General features: G+C 34.2%; 1 protein-coding gene across 2 annotated transcripts in view; it reads left to right on the top strand.

The window, feature by feature from the left end:
• Angpt1 (angiopoietin 1) overlaps positions 1 to 17,160 on the top strand; it is a 230,000-nt gene that overhangs the window by 175,052 nt on the left and 37,788 nt on the right. For both annotated transcript variants that reach the window (XM_074069051.1, XM_074069050.1), the window contains exon 6: positions 7,997 to 8,098. In XM_074069051.1, coding sequence (XP_073925152.1) covers positions 7,997 to 8,098 — 102 coding nt within the window. The remainder of the gene's footprint in view (positions 1 to 7,996; positions 8,099 to 17,160) is intronic.

Below are 17,160 nucleotides of genomic sequence, written 5' to 3'. Positions count from 1 at the left end.
ACATTACATATCACATGTCTACCTTTCTTCTGGGTCCTGTACTTCTGGAAGGCCTTCCGTCATGCCCCCAAGCAACTCTGCATGGTGTTCTCACTACCAAAGTTCTATAATGCAGGGACTGTGTCTTTTTTATCTTTGATTTCCTGGGGGTTAGCATGGTTTCTGTCATTGTAAGTCCTTAACAAATATGTGCTAGAAAGAATGAGTAAATGAATGACCTGCTGATTATAATGCCTACACTTTTATATGGCATGTAGTGACTCTAATTCGTCTACCTGACCGTTAGTCTCTTTGATAGGCAAAAGAAATGAATCTTGGAGACCAGTTTGACACGTATCATGTGATTGCCAAGGCAAGAACTTTGGACTGCAGTCCAAGTCTGATCAAATGCTAATCCCTTTCTACCACTGCTCTCTTTCTCATGATTTCAATAAGGACTAGTGGTTCAGGTTAGATCAGTATCTTTTTCCCTTTCCTGGAGCAAAGGTTTCTTCTCAAAGGAGACCTGCAATTTTGTTCTGCAGTTAGGGAAATGGTACGGGTGAATGAACATAGGAGGGAGGAATAGCAGCCAGGTACAGTTCCATGCATTGACACCTTAGCCACATGCTACAGAAATTTGGCTTCACCTGATTTTCTTTTGGGGTTTCTGAGCAAGATATTTTTGAGTCATGTGCTGTATGGTATTTGACTTAAAATGCCCAATGAAAACTATAAAGATAAAAAGGTGTGTGAGGAGATGAGGGTAACTTATGGAGGAGCCTTTTGGATATCCTAAAATTAATAATAATCATGCTTAAATTAAATGCACACACACACACACAACACCCTACTCACATAGGATGAAAAGTGTGTGAGAAATTATCCTAGAAGAGCTAGAATATAATATAGCTTTAATTCTGTTTAAGACCTGAAAGAACCCCTTACTATATCATCAGTGACACTGTAGCTTATAACTTGACCATAAAAATGAAGTTAACAAAAGATATTAACTGACTCTACTTTTAGACTCCTAAAGACCCTATGATATACAGCATATAAAAATAATTTTCAAGGTTTTTAGATTGAGAACATTCGGGCTTTTATGATTATTTTCACTGCATCTTCAGTACTACTAGGTGAACCTTGAATAAGAAAGGTCACAAATAAAGTGTTAATCATTCCTCAAGATTTAACTCAGTTAATTTAATTCATATATACCCATAACTCAACTGCAGTTCAAAATATTTTGAGATGCAAATGATATACAGCCTATGGGCCAAACCACTGCTCCTGTTAGGGTGGAAGAAAAATATGCCTTCCTAATCATATTTTTGAATACTTTCATATTTACATAAAAGAAATGGCAGGAGGATCCAACTCTAGATGGCTAGCTCCTAAGTTGTATTCACCAAGATTGCATGTTTAAACTTACTGTTCCACTAAATGTTTGGTTTTGCATAACATGGAGCTTCAGAACTGTTCTTGAATAAGTAAAACCCAACAGATTAAATCAACAAAGTCAAATATCATTTGGATATACTTCGGATATTTAGGCCTAGGAAAAATTTTTTAAAACTAGCATGAGCAAGTTAGCAGAAATATCAGTTCATACCTGTAAGAGGTGGAAAGTGCTCTGAAAAACTGATTTTCTGAGAGAAGTTCACACATAACCAGGTTTATACTCTCATTAGTGTTCCTGGGAATAAAACAGATGACATCAGGTAAACTCAGGTAATGACAGATAAGAGGAAAAAAGATTTTGCCCTTCCTATGGGCTTGGGTTTTCCTTCTCTTTCTTTATTCTTTCACCTTCATGATGATCATGGATTCTCTTACAAGTAGTAACACTGTTCTATGACATACCTACACTTTTTTTTATAGTAACACATTTTGTTTTAAATGCCTTACCAAAATCACTTAGCATATCATTGGTAAGGACAAATGTAAATATGAATTTTACCAAGTATTTTATAAGCTGATTGAAACATTTCAAATACATTTCTCATTAAGTTTTCTAGGCCTGTACTAAGCACTAACTCATTCACCCTCTTCAACAACCCAATGAGATAGACATTCATCTCTATTGTAGAAAATAATTTTCCCAAATTATATAGCTGGTGAATATTGAACACTGGCTTTAAAATAAAGGATATGAGTCCAGATTGCTCCATTTGAACCATAGGGCTATGTGGGATAATTATTTATATTAGTGGTGACTAAAGTACCATTCATATTTTTTAATATAAACTTATTGCCCCATGGAGAGCAGACATGTATGACATGGGTGACACAAGCAAGGGTTTATTATTAGAAAGCTAAGTATACTGATTAATGTTATTATAATACACCTCACTCCCTTCCATATTATAATTTCACTTTCTTATCCTTTTTGATACAAATCACTAATATTCTCTTAATCATATGAGAAGGACCAAGAATTTTCATCTTTAAGACCTTTACCCTTCCAAACAGATTGGGCATAATAAACAAACCATTTGGTGCTACCCTAGGATGGCTTAGCAAAATGTTTGCTCACTATAATGCCTTCAGAAGTTTTAGAAAGGGTAAGAAACTCAGACACCCCAATACAAATGAAACAAAACAACATCGTCAAATGTGTTCGATATGGAATACGGACCAATCAATAAAATTGGGTGATTTAAGACAACTGACAAAAACTATTAACAAAATTATTCAATTTTTAGGCAGTATGAGTTGCAACTATAAGAGAATTGTTAAAGTTACTGTTTTGACTGACATTGCTACATGTCAAAAAAGAAATGTTTGCAAAAGTTGGAAAAGTGTTGCCTGTGCAAATGTGATGTGAAAGCCAAAAGTGATTTTCAAGGGTGATTTAATTTTTCAAGCTGATAAAAAATGAGAAATTGACCTTTAATATCTTTCTTTTTGCTTTCATAGTATTATTGGCTTGTGATTTTTTTTTCCTTTCTGAATTCCCTTCAATGCATAGTAGTGGGAGACAGGATATTTTTTTTTTCACTTCATAAGTTTTTAAAATCAGTGCCCTGTAGCTAGCTTAGTTTCATCCAAGAAAACAAACCATTAAATCATAAGTCTTATTGTAAAATATTAAAATATTGTTTCTGAGCTCCTAATTCCCCTAATTCTTGGAAAAGACTGTAACAAATGTGTTGAGCCGTTTTCATTTAAGATTATGGAAAAAATAATTAATGCCCACAGGCTAATCTTTCCAATTTGTATGGAACATAAAAACTATGTGAATCAAATTTCCACTTTTTGTTTGGGTAGAGACCTCCATATTATGTTAAAAGGTGTTTAATGCTTGAAAGCTTTGACCTTGCCTGGGAGAGGAGCCAGTTTAGTCTTTTCTTGGATAGAATTAAGCCCAGTCTTATGACCAATACATGCACCAGGCTTAGTAAATGCAGCGGGGCCTTGCCCACAGAAGAGCATGCCAGATAGCACAGACCACACACTACTGATGAATAAACTTTTCAGGTTCTCTAATGTCTCAAATTTTTCTGAAACTTACCATTTCTTCTCTGGAACTTCCTTCATCTGTTAAGCATAGGCCTTTTCTTTTATTTCTGACTACAGATGAAATAACAGGTTTTTTTCTTTTTTTGCAAGACTAACTCCAATTTCTTAAGTATATATTTATTAAATATTTATATTAGTTTATTAAATATTTGTAGATTTATTACTAAAAACAACATGATCAAAGATTAGTGCTGCAAATATTAATAAATAGAAGCCAGCCATTATAATCATAAGGAAAAATTATTGAAATTTTGCATACATTGGTTTTATATATTCCAATCTATTCATAATAAATTATAAATAAGATAAGCCAAATGTTGTGCTATATATAACACCTGTGCTTCAATATAGGAAGTATTATATTCTTGCAGTGTATAATGCGTAACATAATCCATGCTATTTTTTCTATGAAATGCGTCTATGTCAGAAGGGTGATGACAGTGCATACTGCATGCCCAACACTGTTCTCAAAGCTTCACATGCACTGACTCAGTCCCCACAAAAGATTTAAGAGTTAGGAAGAATAGAAGTGGGATTTGAATCCAGGTCATGCAGCACTCAAGTCCATATGCCTAACCAATGTGTTATGCAGCCCCATTATGCCCATGCTACACCAATGACAGCTGATATCAGTGTTCCTATTAAGTCTCAATAGAAATTGTGACATACACATCAGACCCCTCAATCTCTCTGCATCTCAGCTTTAAACCCAGGGCTCCTCCCCATGGAGCCCTGTCTTTCTCTAGGTCTTTATGTAGGATATAATCTCAGTCCTTCTTAATATTTACAGGTTGCTAGATGTCTCTGTTTGAAAAGATAATTGTCATTTTCAAAGAATTGTGACTTTTAAAGTGAAGTGCATAGAAGTTTAATAACACAACTGACATTAAAAACTGTACAACATACTTTTCCCTACAAAACATAGTTTTTCTTATAAATCCTAAAGTTACAAATACAGTATTTTCTTTCCTGTAGTGGACTTTACAGCTTTACAAGCAGTTTGGCAAAGTTTTCATCAGGAAATAAGTATCCTAAAGAAAAATAAAGGTGGTTGAGATGAGAGGTGGTCAGAGAGAAAGAAAAGGAAGATAAGGAGGAAGGGAGGGAGGAAGGAAGAGAGAGAGGGAGAGAGGAGAGAGGGAGACAGGGAAAAGAAAGAAAAGTTTGAATTAACTAGTTAAGGCAAAGTAAAAGTTAATTAAGAAAGTGGTGACCTAGTAACAGTAGTTTCCCCTAGCAAAATAGTTCCTTGAAATTTTCACATCCCATTATTTCATTTAAAATTTCACCAGGAAAATTTCACCTTGGTCAGTTATCTTTTTTTTCTATACTGGGATTTTGAACATAGGACTTGTGCCTGCTAGAGATGTGCTATACCACCTCCAGCCCTCTGTCACTTGTCTTGAATCACCATCTATGCTCTATTTAAACTGTGCCATCTAATTTTATTCTTACAAGAATATTGCAGTTTCTCTGGCCAATCACTAATAACTGCATTTCCAGTTTACATTTTTAATCCTGTCTACCTTGACTTCTTTCAAATATTTGATTAAATTTATCACTCCCCCAACTCCACATTCATCCTGGCTTTCTTGACATTCTATAATCAAGTTATCTTATTTTATTATTACTTCATCTCTATCTTGTCAACAAATATTTATTTAATACCTACAATAGGCTAGGTGCTACTCTAGGAGCTGGAAATTCACATCAAATAAAACCAAACACCTGCTCATCAAAAAGTTACTGATGTATTTTATTTGCATCAGTTGTTCACCAAAGCCCACTCATGGATCCACCCCATCTCTAAACATTTTTTATCTTTACCTCTTTAAATGACAAACTCAGCTGTATGAGATCAACTACTGATTTCATTTTCAATTAGGTAGACATAGGGTTCAAATCTTAAATCCAGTTTCAAAATTGTATCCAGCACTAATTGTTAAGTATAACCATTGGCAAATCACTGAAAAACTCTGTATTTCAGTTTTTTCATCTGTAAAATGGCAATAATAATCATGTTATTCATAGTGTTGTTGAGACATTGAAGTATTTATATTATCTGGACTTCCAGACATGCCTTTGTTAATGATGTCCATTCCTTTCTTATGATCTTATTTTCTGGCCAATTTCCAGTAAATCATCTCTAACTGCTCAAGAAAATTCTACTTGTGATGGCTGTGTTATGTCAAACACTAAGTGTTCAAAACCATCATTTTCTTCTCTCACATGTTAGCTCTTTTTCTAAATTATCTCATTTAAAGCATTATTCTTTTATTATTCTTTGGATTAATGGAGTTGAAAATTAAGGACTCTAAAGTCCCCTTCAGCCTATGGGATCAGTCACTATTGTAATTCTGAAGTGCTTTGAGGACATGATCCACAGTTTATTCATCATAATGTCCTCAGTTGTCCTCAGTTGTAATACAGAATCAGTGCCCAAGAATGCTTGTTGAGTGAAAAAGTAAGTGAAGGAATTAAGGAGGATGAAAGGCTAGCTAGAAGTTATGCTGAGGACAAATTGCAGATGGAAAAGGTTAAAGGGTTAGTAGAGGTGAATAAGAGGGGGAATTTAAATTTTATAATCTTGGAGATGGTTCATTTCTTTGGGATGATGCAGATCCACAGGTAGATGATTGTTGTCAAATTAGAGGGAAAGCCCTCCAGAGAGCTCTTGTCCCACTTCATATGCTCACATAGGCATTCAGGTCTTAGCTCTTTTTACTCTGAGGAAATACATGAACAATTTGTCCTTTGAATGACAGTTCTTGCCATTGCTTTCATACCCTTTGGCCATTTGTGCTCCAAATTTAATACATCAGAGAAAACACCAAGCTTTTTCATTTACTAGTTCTGTGCCTATATGGCCTCCTTTCTGCTGTTGCCTCATATCCACACTTTTTTTTTCTTTTTATTATTCATATGTGCATACAAGGCTTGGGTCATTTCACCCCCCTGCCCCCACTCCCTCCCTTACCACCCACTCCGCCCCCTCCCTCTCCCCCTCACCCCCTCAATACCCAGCAGAAACTATTTTGCCCTTATTTCTAATTTTGTTGTAGAGAGAGTATAAGCAATAATAGGAAGGAACAAGGATTTTTGCTGGTTGAGATAAGGATAGCTATACAGGGAGTTGACTCACATTAATTTCCTGTGCGTGTGTGTTACCTTCTAGGTTAATTCTTTTTGAGCTAACCTTTTCTCTAGTTCCTAGTCCCCTTTTCCGATTGGCCTCAGTTGCTTTTAAGGTATCTGCTTTAGTTTCTCTGCATTAAGGGCAACAAATGCTAGCTAGTTTTTTAGGTGTCTTACCTATCCTCACCCCTCCCTTGTGTGCTCTCGCTTTTATCATGTGCTCATAGTCCAATCCCATTGTTGTGTTTGCCCTTGATCTAATGTCCACATATGAGGGTGAACATATGATTTTTGGTCTTTTGGGCCAGGCTAACCTCACTCAGAATGATGTTCTCCAATTCCATCCATTTACCAGTGAATGATAACATTTCGTTCTTCTTCATGGCTGCATAAAATTCCATTGTGTATAGATACCACATTTTCTTAATCCATTCATCAGTGGTGGGGCATCTTGGCTGTTTCCACACTTTTAACCAACCTTCAAAATGCTTTACTACTCAATTGCTGGAGGATGGTGTTCCCTATAGCTCAGCCCTTGCATAATCAAGTGGCCACATTGATGTTATATCAATTACAGTGATTGCTCTCCAAAGATAATCCTATTACCGATGGGGAAAATGAATCCATTTTTAAATAAATACTATTGTATTTAGAATAACTGAAACAAATATAAGTCTTTGAAAGATTTGGTTACATTTCCACATGGGAAAGAAATGCTTGTTGCAGTCAGAAGAAATGCAGTATGTCATGTTCTTTTCTTATTGTTCATGACTAAAGTTTAAGCAAATAATGTGTTCTCCATAGCTGAGGGTAATAATGTAATATGGAGCAATCAAGAATAATTACCGTACTATGTAAGTATGTATGTACTATGCAATAAAATATGAAATAGTTAAAATATATAATTTAAAATATTTTCCCAAAACCTTTGTTCTTATTACATTGCCATTTCAGTAAAAGATTTTAAAATTCTGAGTCTTATGTTTTGTCCCTAAAATGGTTTACAATTTTGGAAAGTTTAGTAGTATGTTTAAAATATAACCTTACATAAACTTATTTCCATTTAACATGAAGATGTTTTTAAATGGTTTATAGTCTGACTCTCAGACTATTAATTTCCTGTCTGATCCAAATTTTTACAAGAAATTAATGTACCATTAATGAATCTGAATATAAAAGCAACTCAAATATGAATTATGAGAAAAAAACCAAGAATATGACTGAATTCACATTTTCCAGTATAGCTTTTCTTATAGACCAACAGGTCTATACATCCTATTTCAGCTTTGAAACATATCAGATATATTTTTAAAATAAATGTAATACTCCTTGCCTTTATATTTCTGTTATTTTTCAGGTATTTTGCAATATGGACATAAATGGGGGAGGTTGGACTGTAATACAACATCGTGAAGACGGAAGTCTGGATTTCCAAAGAGGCTGGAAAGAATATAAAATGGTAAGTTGGGAGAATTTACAGTGTTTTTTGATGTTTTATCATAAGGTTATCTTCATCACATTATATGATAACCTTCACATTTTTAGATCCTCTTGAGTTATTTTAAAAATACAACAATACAACATTAAGAGCATTATTTTCATAACACACAAAATAATCATAAATCATTTTCAGTAAATGATTTCCATGTGTGTATCAGAAAGAAAAATGTTTTCTTATAATTATTTGGTGAACTCTTATGTATTGCCTGGATTTGTTCCTAGTTGAATGAGAACCTGAATAGTTAGAATCAGACCCAGACTGGATATGTGAGCAGGGCTCGGGCGTTGTGAAGGGCTGTAGGTTGTGGAGAGGGTCAGATGACCCTCATTCCCAGAAATGACCTCATTCTCATGGTTGGCAAGTTGTTGAAGGTTGCTAAACAGAATTCCTCCAAATTACCTTTTCACATGACTAAGCTGGACTTCAGTGACCCAGGATTGTCAGACTTCTCATGTCATAGTTGGCATCCCCTAAGCACAGAAGTCAAAGTTTTCAGGCTATTTTTAAAGTTTTATTAGACCCAGAAATGGCACAGTGATAGTTCCACTACATTTTGTTGGTTAAAATTGACCACAGGCCCAGTCCAGATTCAAGGTGAGAGGAGCACACAAGGGTAAGAAGTCTAAAACATGGTTTATTGGAGTCTCAAAAATAACAGCAAACATCATCACTGACATTCTCAATGCTTAATATGTACCAGTCCTCTATATACATGCTTATCTATTTTTTATCAAACCTATTATCTAATACTATCACTGTCACTACTTTAAGAAGAAACTGAAATTAGGGAGATCAACTTTCCTAAGAGAAAGCAAATGTTTGAGATAATCCATAATCCAATAAACTCATGGTCAGTGCTTATAGTATCAAGTACTAAAATCTGCTCACAAAATGTCAAGGCACAAGTAATGGAGGAGATTTTCATTAATGGATCAGTTTTCCTTTTTTTTTTTTTTTTTTTGAGGTACTGAGGCTTGATCTCAGGGCCTTCACCTTGAGCCATTCCACCAACCCAAAATTTGTGATAGGGTTTTTAGAGATAGGGTCTCGTGAACTATTTGCTAGGGCTGGCTTTGAATGGCAATCCTGAGTAGCTAGGATTACAGGCATGAGCCACTGGTGCCTGGCAGTTTTCCTTATTTTAAATCTAAAACTTCTGGATAAATCTTGTTTTGACTTTTCAACAAATTCCTCTCTCTGAAAGGTAAAAAATATCATAAGTGATAGAAGTGCTATACTAACCAAAGTTCTATTTTGATATCCTGTAGACAACATAAAAATTACTAGTAAATTTATTATTAGATGGCAGTAAACACGGTTTTTAATAAGTAAATGAAGGCCTCCTGTTCTGTCCTTGTGTCTACAATATTTTTATGAGACACTCTGAATACTCTGAATATAGGTTAGTTGTTTGGAGTTACACAAAATTGAAATCTTGATGTCTTTAATAAACCATAAACAAGATAGAAAAGTAAGCTGCAGGGGAGGGGGGAGGTGGCATAAACAATGCATACACATGTAAGTAAATGTAAAAATGATAAAAGAAGAAAGGAAAAGTAGGTTGAAGTCAACAGCATAGACTTGTACAGAGATAATTAATTATAAGCTCTTTTACTTAGATCAAAAACTGCAAGGGTAATATGCAATGCAAGGCTATCCAGAATGGTCACAATGAATACCCCTTTACAATGAATGTATGCTAATAAAAAAGAAAATGCAAGGTTAGGTCACAAGGAATGCAAAATTCACTAGTATCTGACTATATCAAAAATATGCAGCTGGGTGCTGGTGTCTCACACCTGTAATCTTAGCTACTTAGGAGACAGATATCAGAAGGATCGCAGTTTGAGGCCAGCCTAGGAAAATAGTTTGTGAGACCCTATCTCGAAAATACCTAACAGAGAAAGGGCTGGCAGAGTGGCTGAAGCTGTAAGCCCTGAGTTTACGACCCAGTACTGAAAAAAAAAAAAAAAAACCCCAAAAAAACAATATGCAGGCTGGCAGAGCAGCTCAAGCTGTAAGAGTACCTATAAGCATAAGGCCCTGAGTTCTAACCCCAGTGCTGCCATTAAAAAAAAAAAGAAGAAGAAAAAAGAATATATTTTCCATTCTACAGGTTTTCAAACAAGTGGACTCTCCTAGAGTTTATAAGCAGAATGTGAGTAATCTGGAAAAAAATGTCTGGAGCAAGTGAATAGTTAGGGTTAGAGAGTAAAAATTAAGCCTAAACCTGCCTGATAGCCATTTTAATTAATTGGATAGAAACATCACACTACAACTCAAAATGTGAACCCAGGTAGAGTAGCATTAGCATTACAGAAATACAAGAAATCAGCTTCCCCCCAGACTTTCTGAATTAGAATCTACATTTTAACACTGCTTTAGGGGGTGTTCAATAATAAGATGAAGGAACATTTCAGAGAGGTAAAAGTTATGTGAACACACTCTCTAATGTTTAATTGTTTAACATTAAACAATTCTTTTAACAAGAAATAAGTTTTTATTAACTGGCAAGATGTCTCCTTTTTGGTGGAAACACCCAAGAGAAGGTGTAGATGGTTTATTTTTTCAGGATGGCTGGGGAGAATTGAAATGCTAGCTCAGATCCTCAGGTCCACTTCTGCTTATTGGAGTCTAGAAACATTTGGAGGTAAATTACCTGAACTCTAATTAAAAGAAGAATTTGTAATATATTTGTATTAACAGGTGGAGTCCCTATTCTGCCAAAAGGATTAGTGGATTGATTTTTAGCACATCACTGAACCCATACCTTAGCTTCATCATACATTAAAAAGGAAAGATAATAATATTCCATCTACCTTGAAAAGATGTTGTGGGAAGAGAGATAATATAAGTAAAGCACTTTGATACACTGAATTGTCAATAAAGAGTAAATATAATTACTACCCAAGATTAAAACATCAAAGACTACAAAAATTTTACTTAATTCTGCCCAAAGCATTATTTTGCAAACCACTTTAATTCATGATTATTTCTACCACTAAATGAGATATGAAAAGTCATCTGAGAATCAAATTATAACTATAGATTCAGACAAATCTGAAATGCATTATTATTAAAATTAATGATAACATAAAAATGAATAGAAAGTTGTCATTATTATGATTTTCCAAAATGGTGAATTATTAGCTGTAAATATCTGTTGTCTTGGCAAATTAGGCATGTTAAGTAAGAGATACAGACTTGTTAGATATGGAATCCATTCATGTCTTGTATGTATTCACCAAACGTATCCACTTTTAAGCAATTCTTTTTTTATTATTATTGGAATAAGACTGAAATTATCCTTTATTTATAGTTTTATGGAATTTATCCTTCTTCCTGTTTTTAAATAAGAACAGCTATTATGCTTTATTCAAACTTGAAAAATTTATTACCTCTTTGTCAATTATTCATGGTCAGAAAAAGAGATCAGCTCAAAAATTCTGAAACATTCTCACAAAAATGACTCTAAAGACTTTTTTTAAATTAAAAGTTTTCACTATATGTTAAAACTTGGTTAATATTCACCAACACACGTGATAAAAGGTGTTGCAGCTGCCTCCTCCAGAGCTTTTCTTTCACCTAAAGACAAAATAGCATGATTCCATCGAGAAGGATGGTAGACTCCTTACGACAACTCTTAGCAATCACTCACTTTTATTCCCTGCATCCAAAGAGCCAGCAGCTCACTTCTTCAGCTCCCTTCTTTAGCAGTGCACATCCTCTGGGAAAACAAAGACCTCCCAGCATACACCACTTCCTCCTCAATTTTCACCCATCTTTTGCTGGGTAAAGGAGACTACACTTCTTTGAGCACTGAGTGTAGCAATACTTCAACTCTTCCTAACTGCCTTTCCTTTCTTCTTCCCTTCATTCAGGTTGATCTATGAGCTTCCTACCCCTTAAGTTTTCCAGAATTATATGTTAAAGTTATCAACACATGAAATTACAAATATATGTTATCATTATTTTTAAACCTCTGTCAACATAGAAGGTTTGCAATTTTTTATTTAATTCTCAACATTTGCTTTAAGCCTATAAGTATTTCACCTGAGATTTGCTTTTACTTACCCTTTGTTAGGAGACCCAGCAAAATCTGGTTTATGGATTTGTAAAGATGTTTGCTGAGAGGGAACTCTGTAGTGGTCTCTTTAATGGAGCACTTAGAGAATTACATTAGCTCCTTCCAGCTATAAGGATAGCAGGATACTGGTTAGTGGCCTCCAGCAATAACACTTATCAGCAGTACTTTTGCATATAAAGTCCAATGAAGCTAAAAAATCCAAGCAGTACCCTAAGTGGCCTAACTTTATAATAGGCAATGACTAATGCCCTGGAGACAAACTTGGTTTGTTGGAAAAGCAATTACCCCCATAAACAGAGCTTCCTATTGACACAAACATTTCAGCCTGAGCATCACCACACCTTATAGGATTTCTTTGTTTGTGGAAAGAAATTAAGAGCACATTTTTTTCTTTTCTATCTTTAAATTTTACTTTTTTGTTTATTTGTTCATTTATTCATATGAAGAGCACATTTTAAACTGCATTTTAATGATTTCATATTAAAAAGAGAAAAATATTGAAGAAATTAAATTTTTGAAATAATTCTTTGGATCTTTCTTGGATTGGGAGTCTCAGCAGTTAAAGGAGAAACTTCCAACGCTGGCTCTAATTAAAGCACCCCAGCTTAGTATTATCTGTTTTCTTTAATAATTTGTATGAAAGAAAGATGAAACCCATAGGATACAAGGACTGTGTCTGGTTTCAATTTTGTTTCTTCTATAAAAAGTCAACACTTCCTGTGAGTATTATCAGACAAAACAAATAAAGTATCAGAGATAATTATTTTATTAACTTGGAAAAGGCACAAGCCCAAATTGAACATTTCTGCAGGTTTTAGCAAAAACTAATTAGTATTGGTCTTTTCCCTTTAGTGCAATTTTTGAATGAAATGTGCCTCTTAAAGCCAATTTTAAGTCAGTATTATTTTCAGTTAAATTCCAGTGTTCTTTTCCTTTCATTCAACTACTGGAGGAGAAATAAAATTGATGAGCACTAGACCTAAGTTATGGTATTAGTCTTTCATGTGATTATGATGGAACATGGTAGTTTTCATGAAAGAATATTTCCTTGGGTTTTATTCATGAGAGAATAAATTCTATGTTTTTGCCATTATTCATTCATTGCTGCTTGCTTAACATCAGCACAGAATTTTGTAAAAGCTTTTATTTTTATGGGTGTTACAGAATATTTGGGACAAAACTATCTTGTGGTAAACTGTTATGTGCAAAAATGTATGAACCTTTTTTAAGATGTGCATTGACTATCTGTGTATTTAGACATGAATTTGGTTTCTTCCTAAGACAGTCCCATGTACATAAGCAAAACTTGGAGTTCACTATGAAGATTTAGTTTAATCCTTGCCTTACTCAGATAATTTTATTTTATTCATATATCCTTTTAATTCATACCTAGAATAATTATTGCACATTATATTTATATGGTTCTTCCCCTTGGGTTCATGACAGATTCACCTGTGGAAACTCTAATCCCACCTCAGATATTGAATCCAAATCTCCATGAAGAAACTATGTCATCTCTGTTTTTAAAATGCTCTATGGGTGGTTCTGATATACACTCCTGATTGAAAGCAACTTTTATAAATATTAATTTATTAGCATTGCTACAAGACCTTAAAATACCTCTTTTTCATATCCTGACATGTGTGAGATGTGGAAAGAGAGAGACATTAAATGAAATATGACCAAGGGAAAGTTAAAGACGTGTACTCTAGCATTAAGAAGCATTGGTAAGAACAAGAAGGTGGTCTATGCTTTTATTTGCACCATTGTTTAGCTCCGGTTTTAAAATCATGTGGTTTTAATTTTTCATGTAATAACTTTTTGGGTTAAAATGACAATCTCTGTTTGTATAAACCAACACTTCACTTGTCATAACAATATATTGATCCTTAGTCTCTAAAAGCCTTTTAAATAATTATTTCAATATTCCCTTATTTGTTTTCAGCAGACAAGACCCTGGAATATTTTGCTCCCTTTTTCATACCGAGTAGAAAGGTCCCTATTCACCTTCAAACCCTCAAATACCTCACAGTCTTATGGAAGAAAGGCAACGAAACAGAAAAACACTGTGTATTGTGATGTATCTCCTAACTATAACAACAACTAGATTTTTCTTACTGGCCTTTCATGTATGAGCACTCAGTTAAGTGCATTGGGAATATTGCATTTCTACAACATTATACATGGAAATGATATTTTTAATTCCAGTTTTGCATATTGACAAACTGAGGCCCAGAATAAAGTAGAAAGCTCCACAGTGACTATGTAACAGAGTAAGGCTTCAAACTGGAGCGAGACAGAAGAGAGGGTTATTTAATCCAAGCCAAGCCTTTGTTCCTACACATCATTTCCATGGCTGTGTGTGATAATCTATTCAATAAATAGATTACTAACATGGGAACCCATTTCCATTTCCCCTTTTTTGCATATTTTTCATCTTCAAGATGAAACAGTTGTTTCTGCTTTACTGCACTTGGCTATTAGAAGGTTTCCTCCTACACTATCTCTATAACAGCCATTTTGATTCATTGTAGTCAAACATTCTGGTTTTTTGGATAGTTTTCTGGGAATTTTGGTTTCTAGAAGAAATTTTCACTGCTTTTCTTTTAGTTACTTCATCTTGAAAGAAATTTTTAAAAAAGGAAACTGTTTAGGAAATGATATTTTTAACACTCCGTGGCAGCATACAGCCTGCATGCTGACACCGAGATGGAAGCATTTGCAGGAAAGCTGTAATGCTTGTCCACTTCTGAGGCTCATCAGGGATCACTGCACTTCTCCCTGGGGAAGCTGGAGAGTTTTATCCACACAACGCTTCCAACAGCGTGGAAATATGTGACCTAAAACTGAACACTTCATCATTCCCAGCCTCTTTACTCACATTTAGTATAATTGCTAAATCCCTTTCAAATGACTACAAGAAAAGGGAATTATGAAGTGGCTAATAGGAGAGATTTGACATGTCTGAGCTGAGAAGAACTACGGAAGCTAAGAAGCAAGGACCATGAAAGCACTAACTTCAGTGGATTCTATATGTTTTTCTCTGAGCTACATGGAGGTGGTCTTCAGAAGAGTATATACCCAGCGTAATCTAGACCAAAGGTGCTCAATTAATCAAGAAATTAAATTGGGGAATAACTTTCACAATGTGTGTATATATGTGAACATATTTCATTTTAAATTTAAATATAAAGTGATATATTCATTTACACATTTTTTATTAGAGGGCCAAAGCCTAGGATTCTGGCTCAGTGGCTCTCTCATAAAACTTTCTCATAAGAGAGTCCATGAATTCAATTCTTAAAAATAGAACAGTACTTAAAGACACATGCAGAGTAATCTAAACTAAAACTCCTCCAGAATTTTATTATTCTTCCTAGTCTTTTAGAGTCTCAACAATGTTTAATTTTTTTTAAAGTAGTGATTTGCTTTTATTGAGTCAATGTAGATATTTAAGTTAGATTTTATGAAAAATAAAATAAAACTATCTTTATTCACTAATATTTAACTTGTTTGCATAGCATAATATAAGTATTGGTATTACAATAACAGAACTGACAGTGGCTTATGGTACCAAATACCAATAGCTTTGGGGAAGTAATTCCATCGGCAGATACAGAGGAATACATAGCATTTAATGCAACCTTAACATACTCTGGCCATCAGTATATTTTAAAGAAGAAATGGAGAACACTAATTCATTTCTTAGGTTGGTTAAGGGAGACGGTATTAAAGAAAATGTCTATTATAATTATAATTCTATAAAATGGATATATATTAAGCTTGAAAAGAAACAAAAAATCTTCAAATGTTATCTGGATTTAGATAATAAGGACTGCTATAATTATTTTAGTACTTCCCTCATACTTTTAAATATAGATTAAAAACCTTTATTGACACATGCCTCAGTTAACCAGTCTACTTCTTTTTGAAACATCAGCATACCCCTGCAATTACTAGAGGTGGTTTTCTAAATATTAATGAGACCAAGACAAATTGAGGAGTTTATTCACATAGATTCATGTGGCTTGTTCTCAGTTCTTTGACTCATGTGAATCCAGGCAATTTTGTTTTCAACCACTCCAGTCATCATGATTTAGTCGGGTGGCTGACAGTCAGCCATATTGTTTACAAGAAGAAATGTGTTTTAAAGTTACTTCTCTAATACAAAATGCTTTAATATTTTTTCTCTCTCTCTATCCCTCCTTCCTGCCTCATTTCCTTCACTTTTCTTTCAATGCTCGATGTGTGCCACTTCTCCATTAATTAGTGTTCGTGGATTCATAAATGCAGCAACACAGATTTTATTTTCAGGAGTTCACATCTGGATCAGTAAGATAAACAGATACATGAAGAATTAAACTGAACTTCAAGGATTACCCAGTAATATTTTCTAAGGTAGTTGTGATTACCCAAAATGTACAATGCCAGCAGTTTCTAAGGGTTCTATATTTCTCCATCACGAACATATCCAACATTAAGAATTGCTTCACTTTTGGGGACTACTTTTTTCTTCCCACAAAGAAACTGTTTTGAATACTTAACAACCCTAACTGAAATTGTTCCAAAGAAAACAACAGAACTATATTGAGATTCAGATGCAGAGCGGTCAGCTAGGCTCACTTACTAGCTTTTACTAGTCCTTCCTCAAAACACAAATCCATGCCAGTGATGCAATAGAAATGATTACAGTCATGAATTTAAGTCTTGCTTATTAACATTAAAAAATGAGACAAAGAGTCTAATAATCTGTAAAGTTATAAGAGCATAATTGGAATCCTGAATAGTAACAAATAATAAATAAAAATAATAATAACAAAACAGTATTAGTAAATAACTTGTCTGATAACATACTAATAGTATTCATTGGAAAATGATTAAATTATGTACAATTTTTGAATTTTTTTCAAAAAGCAAATTTTGAATTGAAAAG

This window comes from Castor canadensis, chromosome 3 (assembly GCF_047511655.1).
Source record: "Castor canadensis chromosome 3, mCasCan1.hap1v2, whole genome shotgun sequence".
Lineage (NCBI taxonomy): Eukaryota > Metazoa > Chordata > Mammalia > Rodentia > Castoridae > Castor > Castor canadensis.
The sequence above is the reverse complement of the archived record's forward strand: the minus strand, read 5'-3'. Positions and strand labels throughout refer to the sequence as shown.